Source organism: Eutrigla gurnardus, assembly GCF_963514095.1.
Source record: "Eutrigla gurnardus genome assembly, chromosome: 17".
NCBI classification, from domain to species: Eukaryota; Metazoa; Chordata; class Actinopteri; order Perciformes; family Triglidae; genus Eutrigla; species Eutrigla gurnardus.
The window spans coordinates 23,868,662-23,889,571 of NC_139928.1; the positions used below are offsets into that span (position 1 = coordinate 23,868,662).

At 43.2% G+C, this 20,910-nt stretch overlaps 2 protein-coding genes across 3 annotated transcripts; both read right to left on the bottom strand.

Moving 5' to 3' along the window:
* Positions 1–1,870: 1,870 nt before the first annotated feature.
* LOC311028261 (uncharacterized protein) lies at positions 1,871–12,192 on the bottom strand (the record flags this gene model as incomplete). Its single annotated transcript, XM_084032697.1, has 4 exons — positions 1,871–3,990; positions 4,729–4,827; positions 5,097–5,573; positions 11,961–12,192. 4 exons carry the CDS (start codon positions 12,190–12,192, stop codon positions 2,816–2,818), a joined length of 1,983 nt encoding a protein of 660 aa, XP_083888823.1. The 3' UTR covers positions 1,871–2,815.
* A 248-nt stretch (positions 12,193–12,440) lies between these two features.
* LOC311028266 (uncharacterized protein) lies at positions 12,441–18,393 on the bottom strand. 2 transcript variants are annotated; one of them, XM_084032704.1, is made up of 3 exons: positions 17,981–18,393; positions 14,529–15,011; positions 12,441–12,580 (listed from the first exon to the last, which is right to left on the bottom strand). In XM_084032704.1, the coding sequence occupies exons 1-3, from the start codon at positions 18,210–18,212 to the stop codon at positions 12,573–12,575; spliced, it is 723 nt and encodes a 240-aa protein (XP_083888830.1). In that variant the 5' UTR covers positions 18,213–18,393; the 3' UTR covers positions 12,441–12,572. The 2 variants fall into 2 exon arrangements, with proteins under 2 accessions (XP_083888830.1, XP_083888829.1); XM_084032703.1 differs by lacking the exon at positions 12,441–12,580 and having other exon boundaries at positions 12,627–15,011.
* Positions 18,394–20,910: the final 2,517 nt, after the last annotated feature.

Consider the following 20,910-nt stretch of genomic DNA (forward strand, 5'->3'; position numbering starts at 1 on the left):
ATTTCGAATGAAAGTTGCAAACCCCCTCCTGCTGTATTCTCTCTGTCTTTCCTTTCACATTTATATCCTGGTATAATAAAATCAAGTCTCGGTTTCAACCAAGTTTCCTCAATGCAAATTATTTCTGGTTTTCTTTCAAGCCCATCTAACATATGTTTAAATTCTTGTCCATTTGCAATTAGACTCCTAGCATTCCATTGCATTAAGTAAAACATAATGCAGATGATACTAATCACCATCATAGTCCCCATATGTACTTCCCATTTCTTCTTCGTCATTATCAGATACGCCTAGTTGTTGGCTTCTATTTGATATTTGATCTGTACTGTTCCGAGGGGAGGTCAACTCCCATATTTCCTTTGGGATGATTCCCTTGAACCCTAGGAGTCTAACCGACGCAGTGACAATTTCTTGCGCCACATCTGATTTTTTGTTTGCCACCGTTTTAACCCTCCACATTGTTTCAACCATGAATGCCAGTAGCCCTTTCTTGCTAATCAAAATGGAATCATCATTTATAGCTATGTCATTTGCTAGCTCTCTTGCAACGGCCGCACTTCGACTTTGAGTGACCACACTGTTATCCTCCACCCTTCTGGCTGCTTCTGCATAAGATATTTTGTTTTCCCTCTTTATTCTTTCCACATTTTCTGCTTTGACATAGCTTTGGCACCCCCTGTAGGCAGCTGGATGATCACCCCCACAGTTACAACATTTCACAGGTTCTTTACAATCTTTCCCTTCATGCTCCTTGCTACATCGTCTACACCTTTGCTTTCCTCTGCACACAGCTGCCACATGGCCATATCTCTGGCACTTAAAGCATCGTAGAGGAGGTCTTTCATACTCTCTCACTGGGTAGCTCATGTATCCCAACATGATTCTATAGGCACATCATCCTTAAAGGTAAGAAGGACAGGTGTGGTTCCTCTTCCATTCTCACCCCTTCCCATGCGCTTTCCAGCTATGACATTGCCCCCCTTCAGAGAAGTTAACAACTCTTGCTCAGACACTTCCAATGACACATTATATATAACTCCTTTAACCCCTGAACTTAACCGCGGCTTGAACACTTCCACTCCCTTACCCATCACATTTTTCATCTTGAGCACCTTGTCTAGTTGCTGTGCAGACTTGCATATGATAGAAATCATCCCATTTCGCAGAATAGAAGCATGCATTACATCACCTATCTCTTTTTTCAATTCAGTTGTCAATTTAAGGGGACTAGCAGTAGAAAACCCAACATTTGCCTTCGCTTTGATTAGCACTTTAAACCCATCATCTCTTTTTTTCTCTGGTCTCATTGTTTTTGCCTGTGGGTTATTATCCATATCACTATCTGGGGAATTATATCCTCTCTCTTTCCTTTTGTGTCTACACTTGCTCACTGTAGTCCATCCCTCCCCACCCCCATCCCATTCCGCTCCCGTGGGCATGGGCCGACTCTGATCTTCAGCAATCCTCGACTGTATACCATTTAAGGATTTTACCGGTGCCTCAGCACCCGATCCACGGATCGATCAGCTGAGCCTGCGCTGATCTGTGCAGGAATACCGTTCCCGGACCTATACAGGCCGTCTGCAATATCCCTACAAAATGATCCCCGCAATACTCAGGCCAAACAACCCAAAAACAGCAATATCTGAAATCTCCTAACCACTGTTCTCAAGCCACCAACCACGCCGCTCCAAAACTTCTCCCTCCAAATCTGCCAAAGCTTCCGGGTTCCGCTCCAGAGTTCCCCGGTCGGGAGGTTAACCTACAAAATAAAAGTCCTTAAATTGATTAATGAAACAGTTACATTTTCAGTTACTTTCCATTTCCATTCCCTCTGCACCTCTCGCTCAGCAATGCAATCTACACTGTGTGATTTCATCCTTTTTCTTTAATCAATCATTTGACAGTTCAGGAGGTGCTCAGCTCAACAAAACTTCACAAGAAAACATTTAACCTTCAATTTGACCACTGATCTTCTTAAAACCATGAAATACAATATGCAAGAGGAAAAAAAAAGGGACACGTGGTTGAAAAGATAAAACAATTCATGGGTCTGACCGTGCAACGACTCAGAATCAGACGTAGACGTGTGTCTCACGTACGTAGCAGCTGAAAGGTTTCTCTTCTTTATGAGTTCTTAGGTGTCTCTTCAGATGTCCACGGTCACATTTACATTTAGGGCATTTGTCCAAAGCTTCTTACAATAAGTACATTTGTCAAAAGAAAGAAACCACAACATATCATTGCCAATAAAGTCAGAGGGGAAAAATAGGAACAAGTGTTCGGTCCTCGTCTGAGTAAAGTAGTAGTTGTTCATTAAGGCTACCTTAAGTACAACAGTGCTATGATCAAAATGCTATAGGTAAGAACAAAGAAATTGTTTTTTTTGGGTGGGTGGGGGGGTTGTTAGTGGGTCATGCTATGCAGAGTCGAGGTGAAGTCTGAACAGATGAGTCTTGAGTCTTTCGTGGAAGATGGCAGTGACTCTGCTGTCCTGACATTGGTCGGGAGTTTGTTCCACCACTGAGGCTCCAGAACAGAGAAGAGTCGGGACTTTGCTGAGAATATTTGTTTGATTTCAGCGATGGCGGTACCAGCCGGCCAGCTGAAGTAGAGGAATGAAGTGCTTGTGCCGGGGCGTGGGTTTTGACTACGTTGAAGGTGGATGGGTGCCGTCCCATTGATGGCCTTGAAGGCCAGTGCCAGTGGTCACCGAAACATTTCTTACAAACTGAGCAGCTAAGAGGTTTTTCTCCTGTGTGAGTAATCATGTGTCTCTGTATATGTTGACTCTGTGCATTTTCTTACAAGCTGGTCAACTGAAAGGTTTCTCTCCTTTATGAGTTCTCATGTGTGTCCGTAAACCTCCCCTCTGTGCAAAAGATGTCTTACTAACTCGGCAGGTGAAAGGTTTTTCTCCTGTATGAGTTCTCAAGTGTCTCTTCAGATAGCCATTGCCACTGAAACATTTCTTACAAACTGAGCAACTGAAAGGTTTTTCTCCTGTGTGAGTTCTCATGTGGTTCTGTAAAGTTGGTTTCTGAGCAAAAGATTTCTGACAAACTGAGCAACTGAAAGGTTTTTCTCCTGTGTGAGTTCTCATGTGGTTCTGTAAAGTTGGTTCCCGAGCAAAAGTTTTCTTACAAACTGAGCAGCTAAAAGGTTTTTCTCCTGTGTGAGTTCTCATGTGGGTCTGTAAAGTTGGTTTCTGAGCAAAAGATTTCTGACAAACTGAGCAACTAAAAGGTTTTTCTCCTGTGTGAATTCTCATGTGTACCTGTAAGTGTTCATTCCGTGGAAAACATTTTTTACAAACTGAGCAACTGAAAGGTTTTTCTCCTGTGTGAATTCTCATGTGTAACTGTAAGTGTTCATTCCGTGGAAAACATTTTTTACAAACTGAGCAACTGAAAGGTTTTTCTCCTGTATGAATTCTCATGTGTCTCTTTCGATGTTTATAGTTTGTAAAAGTTTTCCTACACTTAGAGCATCTAAATGGTTTCTCACCAGGACTACACCTCATCACACTGTCAGGGACTTCATCATTCTTCAAAGCCTTTAGACCTGACTGAGTTTCTCTGTTCTCCTGCCAATCAGCACTGTCATCAGTCTCAGGATCAGAAGAGTCTCCAGTCTTGTCTTCAGAATCTGGTTGTAAATATAAGTTCCTGGCTGGTTCTGGTCCTCCACAGTCCTCTTCTTCAGCTTCTGTTTCCATGTGTTCAGTTGAGCTGCAGGCTGCAGGTGAAGCCAGCCCTGAGGACTGAGGCTTCTCTTCATCTTCTTCACTCTTTACAGGGACAAGAGGCAATGGGAACTTGATATCAGCCTCCTCCAGCCCTCGAAGCTGCTCTCCCTCCTGACTGGTCTGGACTTCCTCAAGATCCTCTTTAATGTGTGGGGGTTCCGGGTCCTCCTGGTTCAGACTGGAGCTCCAGTCCTGCTGCTCAATGTGAACCTCTTCTTTGCTCACCAACAGCTGCTGAATGTCTGCAGGAAAACACACACACAGAGACGTTTCAGTAAAACAGCTGAACAATCAGTCAACTGTACGTACTCTAGTTTTCCTGCCATCATTCAGTGTTACAGTCCCTGTGCACAGTTACCAAACAGGAAGAACGACAGACGGAAACAAACTGTAAAAATACAATGAACCAGCTGTTATGAGGTCATCCGTAGTCACATGACAATTTTCATAGAAACTGCATACCAGTCAGTCTGAACACCCAGCAACAGATCCACGGAGAATGAAACCAATCTGGTTCCCTCTAGTGATGTCACGATACCAAAACTGTGACTTTCATATGATACTCGGCCTAAATGTCTCGATACACTCATGGAAACGATACCATGGTAGAAATCTAGGATGTCAGAACATGGAGTTTCATATAAGTTATTGTATTTATTAAGGATGAAAAAATATAGTGGACTCCCACAATGCATTGTTAAAGTAGCATACAACCAATGGCTGAAAAGCTGATAATGTCTACAACTCACACAGCTTTTACCCGGAAAGTTGCTGCAGAGTAAAACAAAGCCAGTTGTTGTCAGCTGTAGCATGTTAGTCGGATTAGGCCGGTTAGTCGAACGCAATGGACGTCGATTTGACTTCAAACGGTATGCCGACACTGTTCAAGTGAAGAACACGGATACTCTGTATGTTATATCATGTTGAAACACTTGACGTCATGTAGACGCTGAGAAACCCGGATGTGTTGATGAACGAACCTGCTCTGTGAATCCGGACTTCCGGGAGGAAAACAGCGTCTAAGAGTCTCCGCTGTCGCTCGTTCTCCTCTTTAGAACGAGAAAGTTCCTCCTCGTACTCTAGGTAGAAAAAAAAGAAAACAGTGAAAAATACTGTCCAAACGATGTTTTTCGGAATACAGGCTGGTTCAGCCAGGCAACTAACCAGAATGTGTATTGATACTTATAGAAAGGACAAGGACAGTCTGGTTCTCTGCAGGGTCCAAGTGGCACGGCACTAACCTGGCTTCACTGCTTGTTTGTTTTATCATCAGTGAGCAGACTATGTCTTAAATTAAAGTTTTTTTTTGTAGTTTTCCTACACTTAGAGCATCTAAATGGTTTCTCACCAGGACTACACCTCAACACACTGACTTCATCATTCTTCAAAGCCTTTAGACCTGACTGAGTTTCTCTGGTCTCCTGCCAATCAGCACTGTCATCAGTCTCAGGATCAGAAGAGTCTCCAGTCTTGTCTTCAGAATCTGGTTGTAAATATGAGTTCCTGGCTGGTTCTGGTCCTCCACAGTCCTCTTCATCAGCTTCTGTTTCCATGTGTTCAGTTGAGCTGCAGGCTGCAGGTGAAGGCAGCCCTGAGGACTGAGGCTTCTCTTCATCTTCTTCACTCTTTACAGGGACAAGAGGCAATGGGAACTTGATATCAACCTCCTCCAGCCCTCGAAGCTGCTGTCCCTCCTGACTGGTCCGGACTTCCTCCAGTTCCTCTTTAATGTGTGGGGGTTCAGGGTCCTCCTGGTCCAGAATGGAGCTCCAGTCCTGCTGCTCAATAGGAACCTCTTCTTTGCTCACCAACAGCTGCTGGACGTCTGCAGGAAAACACACACAGAGACGTTTCAGTAAAACAGCTGAACAATCAGTCAACTGTACGTTTCCCGCCATCATTCAGTGTTACAGTGTTGACTTCCGGCTTTCCTACAGTGCAGACACTTTTCCTCAAGATTACCATAAACTCCTACAGAAGATTTTACTGCTGGAAACAAAAATGAATCGGTTTGAAGTAAATGTAGAAATGAATGGACTTTGTGGGAACAACACCACTCTAGCACTGACTCAAAACAGTGGATAGGAACATGCTAGAACCCAGCTAAGTAGCAATAATGAAGCTATGAAGAAACGGGAGGATCCTGTACACGGTAATAAATCTACCAGCGATAATCCTCCCTGGAACACACTTGGTGCGAAGCCAAAGAGAAGACCATCTCCCTGTGACATGGGAGAACGGATAACTGGCAGGACCCAGCGCCCTGATATCTGTGATCTGACCGGCTGGCCTGCGTTACCATCTCCATCCAGGCACAGCGCCTCCTCAACCCCACTGCCTCGTAGGACACAGCAGCGGACAGCTGGGAAGAGGAGAGCTACCACGAAACCTCCCCAGCAAACAACTGTTCAACTAAAGAACAGGTTTTCTCCACTGCTGCAGGACCATGGATCCCCCTCTGACTGCCTGGAAAACCCCCCACCACCACGCAGCAGGGTAAGACCTGCTAACTTAAAGCCACAGAGAAAGCTAACGACAGGGCCTGAAAATCTGATTGTGGGTGACTTTTCTGTTAAAGATATGAAAAGCAGTAATAACATCAAAGCACTCTGCTTTCCGAAGGATACGGTGTCTGATTTGGAAAAAAGAATCCTGGAAATTGTGGCTGCACACCCAACTGTGAAAAATATCATTCTGCACATTGGATTTAATGACATTGAAAAACAACAATCAACAGAGTTGAGAGAGGACTTCAACAAACTCTTTGAAAAAGTCAGCTCTGTGAATGCTGAGGTTTTCATCAGTGGCCCTCTGCGAGAGGAGCGGAGACATTCAGTAGACTGTTTTGGCTCAACAAATGGCTCTCAACTGCATCTCTTGCTCGCCCAATGCATTTTATTGACAATTTCCGCTTTTTCTGGGACCGCAGGCATCTTATTAAGACAAACGGACTTTGCCTAAATAAGCTAGGGGCAAAGCTATTCATCACCAACATGTGTTACTGCCTGCGTCATCCATCTGTCGCCAAGGACAAGAGACGAGAGGAACCAACAAAGAGGGAAGACGAAACACAGATTATCAGAAACGTTGCAACTAAGTCACCAAAACCCAGGACCCCCTCTTCAAAGACTAAGTCACCAAAACCCAGGACCCCCTCTTCCAAGACTGCAACTAAGTCACCAAAACCCAGGACCCCCTCTTCCAAGACTGCAACTAAGTCACCAAAACCCAGGACCCCCTCTTCCAAGACTGCAACTAAGTCACCAAAACCCAGGACCCCCTCTTCCAAGACTGCAACTAAGTAACCAAAACCCAGGACCCCCTCTTCCAAGACTGCAACTAAGTCACCAAAACCCAGGACCCCCTCTTCCAAGACTGCAACTAAGTCACCAAAACCCTGGACCCCCTCGCCCAAGACTGCAACTAAGTCACCAAAACCCTGGACCCCCTCGCCCAAGACTGCAACTAAGTCACCAAAACCCTGGACCCCCTCGCCCAAGACTGCAACTAAGTCACCAAAACCCAGGCGATCTCCCCCTCAGTGTCAACATCCACCTCCAGCAGTTCATCCCAGCTGTGACGCTGCTCACTCCCCCCCACCCCCCCCTTATGGCCACCCCCTGACAGCAGCCCTGAATATTACTGAGACAGAAAAGGGTTCAGCAGTAGACCGCATTATCAGCTGGACCCAAGGTCGCCTACATCAAAACATGGCACCTTCTGCATTCCTGTTGTGACTACTAAGAGAGTAAACATTGGGAAACTTGAACACACAGCTAACCTAAACAATCTCATTCCTGTTCTCTCAAAATCAAAGTCAACCTCAAAGCCTGTCAATAACACCATCAGGATGGGTCTGCTAAATGTTAGGTCTCTTAATAACAAATCATTTTTAGTCAATGATTTTATTACCACTTCTAAACTTGATTTTATGTTTTTATCTGAAACATGGCTAGAACAAAATAACAGTGCAAGCATTCTGATCGAGACAGCACCCCCCAACTATAGTTTTATTGATGTTTGTAGATCTGGGAAAAGAGGTGGAGGGGTTGCTGCTATATTTAAAAATTAATTTTAGGGAAACAGCTCTCCTAGAGTTCTCCTGTTAATTATTTACAGGCCACCTAAATATTCATCACATTTTTTCGATGATTTTACTGAATTATTGTCTAGCATCTTCACTGATTTCGACTGCCTAGTTATAACCGGTGACTTTAATTTTCATATTGATGATTTGAATGACAAGGGTGCAAAAGAACTTTAATATTCTAGACACATTTGACCTTTCTCAACATGTGAAAGAGGCTACTCATTGTAAGGGACACACCCTGGACCTGATTATCACAAAAGGTCTCCATGTTTCTGATGTTTTTGTGACTGATCTTCATTGTCTGATCACTTCTGTGTTTTCTTTAATATTTCTTTCATTCCTGACACACAAACAGAATCAAATAAGGTCAAAAAGCGGTACATCAATGAACATGCCAATGTACTCTTTAAAAATGCCATCTCCTCGTTACCACCTCTAAACCCATGTCATGCTGATGATCTTGTAAACATCTTTAATTCCAAAATTCTGAATGTCATAGATGTCATTGCACCTGCTATGGTTAAAACAGTTTCTGGTAAGCAAAAGGCACCCTGGAGAAAAGCTGCTGTTGTGACAGCCCAGAGAAGAGAGTGCAGGAAGGCTGAGCGAATCTGGGGGAGTACTAAACTTAACAGTGTTTCCCCTACCATTGTACAGGCCTGGCGGCGCGCCAGGCCAAGGAGACCTGCCGCCAGGCCAAAAAAAAAATCAATATACCAAAAATAAGCCACCTATCAATTCATTCATAAATCAATAATCATTTACATTAGGAGCGCCTCCGCGCAGCACAGCAGACTTGCTCCGCAAGACGCGCGGCCGCAACAATCCTCGCCGCGCGCTCCCGCTACTTTTTTCTTCGTGTACTTTACACGCTTGATGTTGTTCTGATGCCGTTCCGCCTCGTTAAACCACCACGATGTCGCTTTCTACTTTGAAAACACGGAACGTTGACACTGTATTTTGATAAGCTGTTGCACTCTTCAGACTCGTGGTGTGAGCGGAACCGGTCCATAGGGTCCTTAAAAACAACATCACGCCATGTGTGTGTAGTATTAGGACGTGATGACGTATGTACAACCGGCCAAAGCCCGTTTGCCCCCCCTCCCCGGGGGGGAGGATTGTTTTTGATAAGATGTGGAACTTTGAGTTAACTGCTGTTGAGTAAACCTATAACTTATATTTTACTTGATAAAATAAGACAATATATGCACTCATATGTCGTTGTAGTGTTTTACAGTATCTGTAGCTATTAATGTGATGCTCATCATTTTCCAGCCATATTTTTCTGGACCCTGATCATTTCCATCAACCGGCACCTTAATAAGTCACTCTCTCCTTGTGATCTTGAATACACTCTGGTTGAACAAAAATGTTGAATGCAAATATAATAATTGAAGAAATTGCAGACTGCTTGCTGTGCCACCTGACTTAATCCAACTGCACCAATACACCATCCCACACGTCTCGTCTGTTTAGGGTTTTTTTCGGTGGGTACCACCGGGCCTGAAAAAAATTCTAGGGGAAACACTGCTTCATATTCACCATGACATCTATAAAGAGAGCCTCCGGGCCTACAATTTGGTCTTAAAAAGTGCGAGAGAAACATACTTCTCCAATATCATAAACAACAACACTAATAAGGCAAAAACCCTATTTGCAACTGTTGACAGACTGACCAACCCCCCAACACAAATACCAGCTAAACTCCATTCCACGCAGACATGCAATGAGTTTGCATTCTTTTATACTAATAAAATTGAAGGCATCAGACGCGCCATCAATATCTCAAACAAAAAAGTTGGATCACCACCCTGTTCAGGCAAAAGTAACACAGCAATGATGGCAAGCTTTAATGCCATAGACTGTAAAACTCTAGTGGAAACGGTGACAAATCTAAAATCATCCACCTGCTGCCTTGATGCTTTACCTACCAACTTTTTTAAGAATGTTTTTGACTGCCTATCAATAGACGTATTGCAAACAGTTAATAACTCCATTCAATCAGGCAATTTCCCAAAGGCCTTCAAAACTGCAGTCATTAAACCTCTTCTAAAAAAGCGGAGCCTAGATGCCTCTATTATCAACAACTACAGACCAATTTCCAATCTACCCTTTATAAGTAAAATAATTGAGAAAGTTGTCCTCCAACAACTAAATCACTTCCTGGCTTCAACTGGCTGCCACAACAACTTCCAGTCAGGATTTCGACCTTTTCATAGCACCGAGACGGCCCTTATTAAAGTTGTAAATGACATCCGTCTTAACACAGACTCTGGCAAAACTTCAATATTAATGCTATTAGACCTCAGTGCTGCATTTGACACTGTCGACCACTCAATACTCCTGGACAGGTTGGAAAACTGGGTGGGGCTCTCAGGCACAGTCTTAAGCTGGTTCAAGTCATATCTACAAGATATGAACTATTTTGTTCCATTGGCGACTTTGTATCAGAACCTACCAATGTAACGTGTGGGGTCCCCCAAGGTTCAATCTTGGGGCCAACTTTATTCAACATCTACATGCTCCCACTAGGACAAATCATGCAAAATAATAACATTGACCACCATTGCTATGCCGATGACACCCAAATCTATGTAGCACTATCACCAAACGACTATCGCCCCCTAGATCTTCTGTGCCAGTGCATTGAGCAAGTCAAAGACTGGATGTGCCAAAACTTCAACTACAACTAAATAAGGACAAAACTGAGATAATTGTTTTTGGTGCTAAAAAAGAAAGGTTTAAAGTAATTCAACACCTTCACTCTCTATCCCTGAAAACCTCAAACAAAGCCAGAAATCTTGGGGTTATTATGGATTCTGATTTACATTTCGACAGTCACGTTAAATCAGTAACAAAATCAGCCTACTATCACCTAAAAAATGTAGCAAGACTTAGAGGGCTCATGTCAGCTCAAGACTTAGAAAAACGTGTACATGCCTTTATTACTAGTAGGCTAGACTACTGTAATGGTCTCCTTGCAGGTCTTCCAAAAAAAACTACAAAGACCAAAAAATGTGAGCACATTACACCAATTCTTAAATCCTTACATTGGCTCCCTGTATGTCAGAGGATTGATTTCAAAATCCTCCTGCTCACATATAAATCACTACATGGTCTAGGACCGAAGTATATCACTGATATGCTCCCACTACATAAGACTTCTAGACCACTAAGATCTTCTGAGACCAATCTGTTAGTGATTCCCAGAGTAAACAACAATCACGGGAGAGCATCATTCAGTCACTATGCAACAAATGGCTGGAATAAACTTCCTGAAGATGTAAGACTTGCCCCAACTCTGACCACTTTTAAAACTAGACTGAAAACGTTTATGTTCACCATAGCTTTCTGCTAAATCTTTTAATGTCTGCACTGTTTTTAATTATTGCAAATATGTTTTATTCTCCTTTTCTTTCTGTAATGCATTTTTAATTTTGCCTTTATTTTCTTTTAAATCTTCTATTTTTTTTTCTCACTTTGTTTTATGATGTGAAGCACTTTGAGTCTGCCTTGTGTATGAAATGTGCTATACAAATAAAGTTGCCTTGCCTTACAGTCCCTGTGCACAGTTACCAAACAGGAAGAACGACAGACGGACACAAACTGTAAAAATACAATGAACCAGCTGTTATGAGGTCATCCGTAGTCACATGACAATTTTCATAGAAACTGCATACCAGTCAGTCTGAACACCCAGCAACAGATCCACGGAGGATGAAACCAATCTGGTTCCCTCTAGTGATGTCACGATACCAAAACTGTGACTTTCATATGATACTCGGCCTAAATGTCTCGATACACTCATGGAAACGATACCATGGTAGAAATCTAGGATGTCAGAACATGGAGTTTCATATAAGTTATTGTATTTATTAAGAATGAAAAAATATAGTGGACTCCCACAATGCATTGTTGAAGTAAAACAAAGCCAGTTGTTGTCAGCTGTAGCATGTTAGTCGGATTAGGCCGGTTAGTCGAACGCAATGGACGTCGATTTGACTTCAAACGGTATGCCGACACTGTTCAAGCTAAGAACACGAATACTCTGTATGTTATATCATGTTGAAACACTTGACGTCATGTAGACGCTGAGAAACCCGGATGTGTTGATGAACGAACCTGCTCTGTGAATCCGGACTTCCGGGAGGAAAACAGCGTCTAAGAGTCTCCGCTGTCGCTCGTTCTCCTCTTTAGAACGAGAAAGTTCCTCCTCGTACTCTGCTATCGTTCCTTCAAACAGCCCAAATATCTCTTCAGCAGCCGCAGCTAGTCGCTGCTCCACCAACGCTCTCAGCATTTGGACTTTACTCATTTTCTCCACAAACTCCGTTAAACCGTCTCCAGCTAGCATGCTAAGCTAACTAGCTTCCTATGCTACCTGGAGATGAGTCAGAGGTCAAACCTTCAGAATAAAAGGTGAAGAGTACAAAGTCCATCCAGACGGGTTTATCCAGACACACAGAGACTCTGATGGATCAGTACTGGTGAAGCTAACAGACACTTTCTCAACACCACGAAGACGCGCTGCTGGTTCTAATAACGCCGGGCGCCATGTTGCTAAAAGACAAATACATCCGGGTCCTCTGGAACTGGGACGTGAACCTACAAAATAAAAGTCCTTAAATTGACCAATAGAACAAGAAATATTTTCAGTTACTTTCCATCTTTTCCCGGTGTACCAGATGTGGGGAGGGCATGGAAATCGAGGACTCAAGGGATTGTTTTCAGCATTTATGCTCCTGCAGGAAACAAAATATAGCCACTTAATTTCATTCTGGTCTTTTTCTGCACCTCTCTCACTCAGCAATGCAATCTACACTGTGATTTCATCGTTTTTCTTTAATAAAAGATACATTCATTTCATAGTTCAGGAGGCGCTCAGCTCAACAATATTTACAGGAAAACATGCAACTTTCAATTTATTGACTGATCTCCTTAAAACCATGAAATATAACATACAAAAGGAAACGCAGGGACACGTGGTTGAAAAGGTAAAACGATGCATAGGTCTGACTGACTAAACAGAGACAACAAGTATTACACATCAGAAGTCAAATATATAAGATAAATCACATAAACCATCCAAAATATATCATGAAACTATCAAGTATAAAAATATGTAGAAAAAGTAGAATGGCGTAATGATGTTTTTAGTAATATAGTTTGGTTCAGCCGCGTAACAAACCAGAATGTGTGTTGATACTTATAGAATGGGAAAAAAAGAACTTAAAATAAAAAGAATGCAAAGGAAAGTTGCATCAAAAGAAATACACTTTTGGATGGACAATCAAATTGTGGGAGTTATGTATAAGAGGAGAGTGAAGGTCTGTCAATAAAGCTTTGAACAAGTCCTTTCAATTTGGGGAAACACTGGCTCTGTTTTTTACTTCTTTGCCCAAATTAACCAATTGTTACAATAATAACAATGTTATACATCAATGGAAGAAAGTGCCAAATATCTTGACATTGACAAAGGCATCTGATATTACCATTCTCTCTGATCATTGTTGATCCCAGAGATCCTCATCTATCAGCACAAGCCTAAAGCCAAATACTCAAATAGTGTGACTACAACAAAATCCCCAAAATCAAGCTCAGTAGAAACGTGAATCACATGAATACATGTACAATAGCAAAGGTTAACAGTCCTGTGCTCTGCTCTGTCCTGTTATACTCCACTAATGTCCCGTTACCGTTTGGTTAACGCTCATGAAGAAGGAGTGTTACTTAGCTCCATGATTGTGGTGGATGAACCAGCACGGAATAGTTGTGGCTCAGAGTGTTAAATGCAGTCTTTTCTGTTCTGTGGTCCGATTGAGTGAAACTGGTCACTTCAGTCTTGTTCTCCTGCAGAGTCCAGTCAGCCTAGAGCTAACTTGGCTTCACTGCTCTAGTTGTTTTACCGTCAGTGTAACTGAAAGGTTTGTCTCCTGTGTGAGTTCTTCATGTGTGTCTGTAAATTTGACCTCTGTGCAAAAGATTTATTACAAACTGGGCAGATGAAGGGTTTCTCTCCTGTATGAGTTCTCATGTGAGTCTGTAAAGTTCCATTCCGTGCAAAAGATTTATTACAAACTGGGCAGCTGAAAGGTTTCTCTCCTGTATGAGTTCTCATGTGTGTCTGTAAATGTGCACTCTCTGCAAAAGACTTATTACAAACTGGACAGCTGAAAGGTTTCTCTCCTGTATGAGTTCTCATGTGTTTCTTTAAACCTTGATCAAATGTAAAAGATTTCTTACAAACTAGGCAGCTGAAAGGTTTGTCTCCTGTATGAGTAACCATGTGTTTCTTTAAACCTTGATGGAGTATAAAAGATTTCTTACAAACTGGGCAGCTGAAAGGTTTGTCTCCTGTATGAATTTTAATGTGTCTCTGTAAGCTTTCACTAGCTAGAAAAGATTTCTTACAAACTGAGCAGCTGAAAGGTTTGTCTCCTGTATGAGTTCTCATGTGGATCTGTAAAGTTCCACTCCGTGCAAACGATTTCTTACAAACTGAGCATCTAAAAGGTTTTTCTCCTGTGTGAGTTCTCATGTGTGTCTTTAAAATGTGATTCTCTATAAAAGATTTCTTACAAACTGAGCAGCTGAAAGGTTTGTCTCCTGTGTGCATTTTCATGTGTCTCTTTCGATGTTTAAAGGTTGTAAATGATTTCCTACACTCAGAGCATCTAAATGGTTTCTCACCAGGACTACACCTCATCACACTGTCAGGGACTTCATCATTCTTCAAAGCCTTTAGACCTGACTGAGTTTCTCTGGTCTCCTGCCAATCAGCACTGTCATCAGTCTCAGGATCAGAAGAGTCTCCAGTCTTGTCTTCAGAAGCTGGTTGTAAATATGAGTTCATGGCTGGTTCTGGTCCTCCACGGTCCTCTTCATCAGCTTCTGTTTCCATGTGTTCAGTTGAGCTGCAGGCTGCAGGTGAAGGCAGCCCTGAGGACTGAGGCTTCTCTTCATCTTCTTCACTCTTTACAGGGACAAGAGGCAATGGGAACTTGATATCAGCCTCCTCCAGCCCTCGAAGCTGCTCTCCCTCCTGACTGGTCTGGACTTCCTCCAGATCCTCTTTAATGTGTGGGGGTTCAGGGTCCTCCTGGTTCAGACTGGAGCTCCAGTCCTGCTGCTCAATGGGAACCTCTTCTTTGCTCACCAACAGCTGCTGGACGTCTGCAGGAAAACACACACAGAGACGTTTCAGTAAAACAGCTGAACAATCAGTCAACTGTACATACTCTGGTTTTCCTGCCATCATTCAGTGTTACAGTCCCTGTGTACATCTACCAAACAGGAAGAACGACAGACGGACACAAACTGTAAAAATACAATGAACCAGCTGTTATGAGGTCATCCGTAGTCACATGACAATATTCATAGAAACTGCATACCAGTCAGTCTGAACACCCAGCAACAGATCCACGGAGGATGAAACCAATCTGGTTCCCTCTAGTGATGTCACGATACCAAAACTGTGACTTTCATATGATACTCGGCCTAAATGTCTCGATACTAGGGCTGAGTGATTTTATCGATTCTGCGATATAAATCGATATTTTGTTTCCACAGAAAGTATAGATTTTTTAGCCACGAGTATCGATACATTAAGTCCCATTCAAATCCCCCTGGCACTCTGCTCGCTGCGCCGAGAGACGGCTGCGCAGGATCGCGTCGCTTCGCGTCTGGTCTGAACTGCACTATCGGTTAACAAAGGCGCCGAAAGGAAGCGTGCTTCGTTCGCGGTGCTTCAGCGGCCGCCCGGTTCATGCCGGCATGACGCCAGGTTCGCACCAGCTGCTGCAAAGCGTCACAGCCACAGAAATCACACATGATCCGCTGCCCCCCAGTTCAGACCAGACGCGTATTTCTCCGCGACGGTCGACAAGTGCTTCTGCTCAGCTGTTATTCATTCAGAGCTATTTTTTTCATCGTGGGTAAGTAAATAACCTCATGAAATTAATAAGCCATATTACTGTAGACACCCAAAACCCCACCCCCCGCCCCGTAGCCAGCCCACTCCGTTGCTCTGTGTATGTGTGCAGTGGCGCCGCCAGGATTCAATTTCAATGTATGAACAGAAACGGCAAAATACAACGTATATCATGGTGATAGGCCCCGGTGCAAATATTTTTTTGGAGACATGCATCGGCTCGGCCCACAGTGCTCAGCAGCAGAGAGGTGACGAGACTAGAGCCGAGCTGTATTGTGTAGTGGAGAGGGACCAACACACGCTATGCGCAATTGCGCAAACACGCGCGATCGTCCTCTCAAATGCGGCTGCGTCTCTCCAGGTCACTGCATTTACATTTACATTTAGGTCATTTAGCAGACGCTTTTGTCCAAAGCGACTTACAATAAGTACATTTGTCAAAAGAAGGAAACAAAGAAACCACGACGTATCATTGCCGATGCAGTAAGAGCTAAAAATAGAACAAGTGTTAGGTCCTCATCTGAGTAAAGTAGTACTTCAAGAGTAACAGTGCTACGATCCGAGTTTTTTTATTTTTTTATTTTTTTTTTTGCGGGGGGGGGGGGGGTCGAGGGAGGGTGTTAGTGGGTCATGCTATGTAGAGTCGAGGTGAAGTCTGAACAGGTGAGTCTTGAGCCTTTTTCGGAAGATGGCAAATGACTCTGCTGTCCTGATATTGGTCGGGAGTTCGTTCCACCACTGAGGCGCCAGAACAGTCTGGACTTTGCTGAGCGACATTTGTTTGATTTCAGCGATGGTGGTACCAGCCGGCCAGCTGAAGTAGAGGAGCGGAGTGCTCGCTTCGGGGCATGAGGTTTGACCAGTGTTTGAAGGTAGGCAGGTGCCGTTCCATTGATGGCCCTGAAGGCCAGTGTCATCGTCTTGAATTGGATGCGTGCTGCAACAGGGAGCCAGTGGAGGTCACGGAGGAGGGGGGTCACGTGGGAGAATTTGGGTAGGTTGAAGATAAGGCGTGCTGCAGCGTTCTGGATACGCTGCAATGGTTTAATCGCATAGGCCGGGAGTCCGGCCAGGAGAGAGTTGCAGTAGTCAAGGCGGGAGATGACCAGTGCTTGGACCAAGAGCTGCGTTGCATCCTTTGTGAGGAAGGTCCGAATCCTGCGGATATTGTAGAGGGCAAATCTGCAGGATCGGGCCACAGCAGTGATGTTGGGGGTGCAGGATAGTTGGTCATCGAGGATTACACCCAGGTTCCTCGCAGTTGAGGAAGGAAATACTGTGATGCCCTCAACAGTGACCGACAGGTCCATGTGAGCGAAAGAAAAGCTCTGACTTGCTTGGGCAGACGTTGTTTGGTGTCACCCACTGAAATTTAAATATCTAGCCCACCTTCAAAAAAAGTACGCACAGTGCATACAGGATTCCGGCTGGCGGCCCCACTGTGTGTGTGTGTGTGTGCTTTGTAAGTTACAGTTTGCACTTCAATAAATGTAACTTATTTTCTCACCACATATTTGATTTATTTTGTCCAGCATTTGCAAGCTGGAGACTCTCTGTCCAGTCAGAGCCATATATTGTGTAATTGATTATTTCAGTTGATATTAATTCAATCCAAGTAAATGGAACACTCACAAGATGTCACCAAAATCACACTGTACCTTTTAAATCTTTCAGAAAATGATGTAAGTGTATCGAATTATATCGAATCGTATAGAATCGTATCGTTGACTGAATATCGTGATTTATATCGTATCGTGAGCTGAATATCGTATATCGTATCGTGAGATTAGTGTATCGCTGCAGCCCTACTCGATACACTCATGGAAACGATACCATGGTAGAAATCTAGGATGTCAGAACATGGAGTTTCATATAAGTTATTGTATTTATTAAGAATGAAAAAATATAGTGGACTCCCACAATGCATTGTTAAAGTAGCATACAACCAATGGCTGAAAAGCTGATAATGTCTACAACTCACACAGCTTTTACCCGGAAAGTTGCTGCAGAGCAAAACAAAGCCAGTTGTTGTCAGCTGTAGCATGTTAGTCGGATTAGGTCGGTTAGTCGAACACAATGGACGTCGATTTAACTTCAAACGGTATGCCGACACTGTTCAAGTGAAGAACACGAATACTCTGTATGTTATATCATGTTGAAACACTTGACGTCATGTAGACGCTGAGAAACCCGGATGTGTTGATGAACGAACCTGCTCTGTGAATCCGGACTTCCGGGAGGAAAACAGCGTCTAAGAGTCTCCGCTGTCGCTCGTTCTCCTCTTTAGAACGAGAAAGTTCCTCCTCGTACTCTGCTATCGTTCCTTCAAACAGCCCAAATATCTCTTCAGCAGCCGCAGCTAGTCGCTGCTCCACCAACGCTCTCAGCATTTGGACTTTACTCATTTTCTCCACAAACTCCGTTAACCCGTCTACAGCTAGCATGCTAAGCTAACTAGCTTCGTATGCTACCGGGAGATGAGTCAGAGGTCAAACCTTCAGAATAAAAGGTGAAGAGTACAAAGTCCATCCAGACGGGTTTATCCAGACACACAGAGACTCTGATGGATCAGTACTGGTGAAGCTAACAGACACTTTCTCAACACCACGAAGACGCGCTGCTGGTTCTAATAACGCCGGGCACCATGTTGCTAAAAGAGTACTACATCCGGGTCCTCTGGAACTGCGAGGTTAACCTTCTTCTTCTTCTTTAGTTAGGCAGACTAGACGCAGCTTTGGCGTATTGCTGCCCCTACAGTTAGTTATTAAGAACTACATCAAATCCTTTTGTACAATCCTGTTTTGTGAAGATAATCCACCAATTTCTTTGTTTTAACCCAAGAATCTAGATTTAGAAGCGTTCGCATATTAAAAACAGTTTCCCCATCTGCTCCACGTTTCCTGAAGAGAGTCCTTCTCTGACTGGAGTATATTTTGCACTGGAGTAGTACATGTTTCACTGTCTCACTATCTCCACACTCACATTTGCCATCAGGATGCTTACCAATCAGAGCCAACCCACTCCTCAGCCCACAGTGTCCAAGTCTCAGTCTTGAGATTACTACATCTCTTTCCTACTGCACCTGTAAGTGCACTTGTCTTTACTTACTCTTTCCTGCACTGAAAATATGCCCTTCCTTTCCTTTCCTTCTCCCAAGACTTTTGCCACTTTTCTTTTAGAGACCTGTTTATTATTTCACTATACTCTGGTGCCCCATATTGCAACTGAATTTGCACACTTTCCTCCTTCACCGCCTTCTTTGCCATCTCATCCGCCTCCTCATTCCCTTTCACACCCATATGTGCCGGAACCCAAAGAAACCCCACCTCATACCCTGCCTTGTGGATTCTAAACAAAGATTGTAAAATTTCTACAACTTAATCAGGTCTGGACTTGGATTTCCCTTCTTTTATCATAGTTACGGTTGCTGTTGAATCACTGCATATGATTGCATTTCCCTGTTTATTGTCCTCAACCCATCTTACTGCCAGCAGAACTGCCACCATTTCTGCTGTGAAGACTGACATATGGTTTGATATTCTGTATCCTTTTTTATATCCGATTTCAGGTATGCTAATACCAACTGCCACTTTCCCACTCTCATGATCTTTTGACCCATCTGTATACATTTGGAGGTTGTTTCCCCATTTTAGTTGCTGCCAGACTGTTACCTCCTTTACTACAACCTCTGACGTCCTTGATTTGCTTTTATTCAAAAGCTTTAGGTCAACAATGGGATCTGGAACCAACCATGAGGCCACAGCTGGACGACACACTGGACGACACACACTTATATCCACAATTCCAGTTTCCTGTGCCACAGATTTTAATTTTTCTGCAAGATTTGTGTTAGTCCTTTTTGATGTTCCCATGAACTCCAAATGTTCACTTAGAAGGTTCTTTGTTGGTAACATTTCATTTTGTCCTTTGAGCTTCATTAAATATCTCAAACCAAGTTTATGTCTCCTGATTTCTAACGGCATCTCCCCCGTTTCTATCAGTAATGCTGGTATTGGAGTTGTTCTGAATGCTCCACAGCACACTCTTAGGGCTTCTGCTTGGACGATGTCAAGTTTACTGATCAATGAAGGAGCTGCTGATCCATAAACCATACTTCCATAGTCAATATCTGATATTATCATTGCTCTGTAGATCATCATCATTGATTCTCTATCAGCCAGTCTGACCCAGCCACACACCTAAGGACATTAATTATTTTACCAAACTTCAACGAAACCATTTCAACTTGTTTTTTCCCTGTCATCCTTTCGTCCAGCCACATTCCTAAAAATGTAAAATACTTATTTATTTAGATTATTATGATACAATTGTATTTGCTGTGTCGGCATACTTTTCTAATTTCCAAACACCATATATTTAGTTTTATCTGTAGAAATTTTAAAACCCCAATCATTAGCCCACTCAGTCACTTTTTCTATATCCAGAAAGACTGCTACAACTGCTTCCTTATTTGCGATGGCTTTCTTTATGTCCATGTCTAAACTTAAGACAGCATCCATTGTTGAACGTCCCTGCCTAAATCCACTCTGATGAGTCACAAAATAACCACTTTTTCCAGCATTTCCACAAGCCTATCCGTTATCATACGTTCCATAATTTTGCATAAGACAGAGGTCAAGGCAATTGGTCTATACACTCTTAGAAATAAAAGTGCTAAGTAGAACCATATAAGGTTCTTCGGCTTGTCCTCATAGGAGAACCCTTTTTGGCTCCAGGTAGAACCTTTTATAAAGGTTCCACCTGGAACCCTTTAGGAGGGTTCTACCAAGAACCCCACATAAAGGGTTATAACTAGAACTGTGTGTGTAAGGTTCCATCCAGAACCCTCCATGAGAGGTTCTACAAAGAACTCATACTGGGGGTTCCACCAAGAACCCTTTCATATTTCAAGGGTTTCATCTAGAACCCACACAAGGAGTTCCACTAAGAACCCTTTCATATTTCAAAGGTTTCATCTAGAACCCAAAAAGTAGATATACCAAGAACCCTTTCATGTTTCAAGGGTTTCATCTAGAACCCACACAAGGAGTTCCACTAAGAACCCTTTCATATTTCAAGGGTTTCATCTAGAACCCACACAGGGAGTTCAACTAAGAACCCTTTCATATTTCAAAGGTTTCA

Coding starts and splice junctions, on each gene's coding strand:
- LOC311028266 (XM_084032703.1), bottom strand. CDS start 18,212: ATGCTAGCTGTAGACGGGTTAACGGAGTTTGTGGAGAAAATGAGTAAA. Junction 15,012..17,980: donor AGTCCGGATTCACAGAGCAG/GTTCGTTCATCA, acceptor GTTTTCCTGCAG/ACGTCCAGCAGCTGTTGGTG.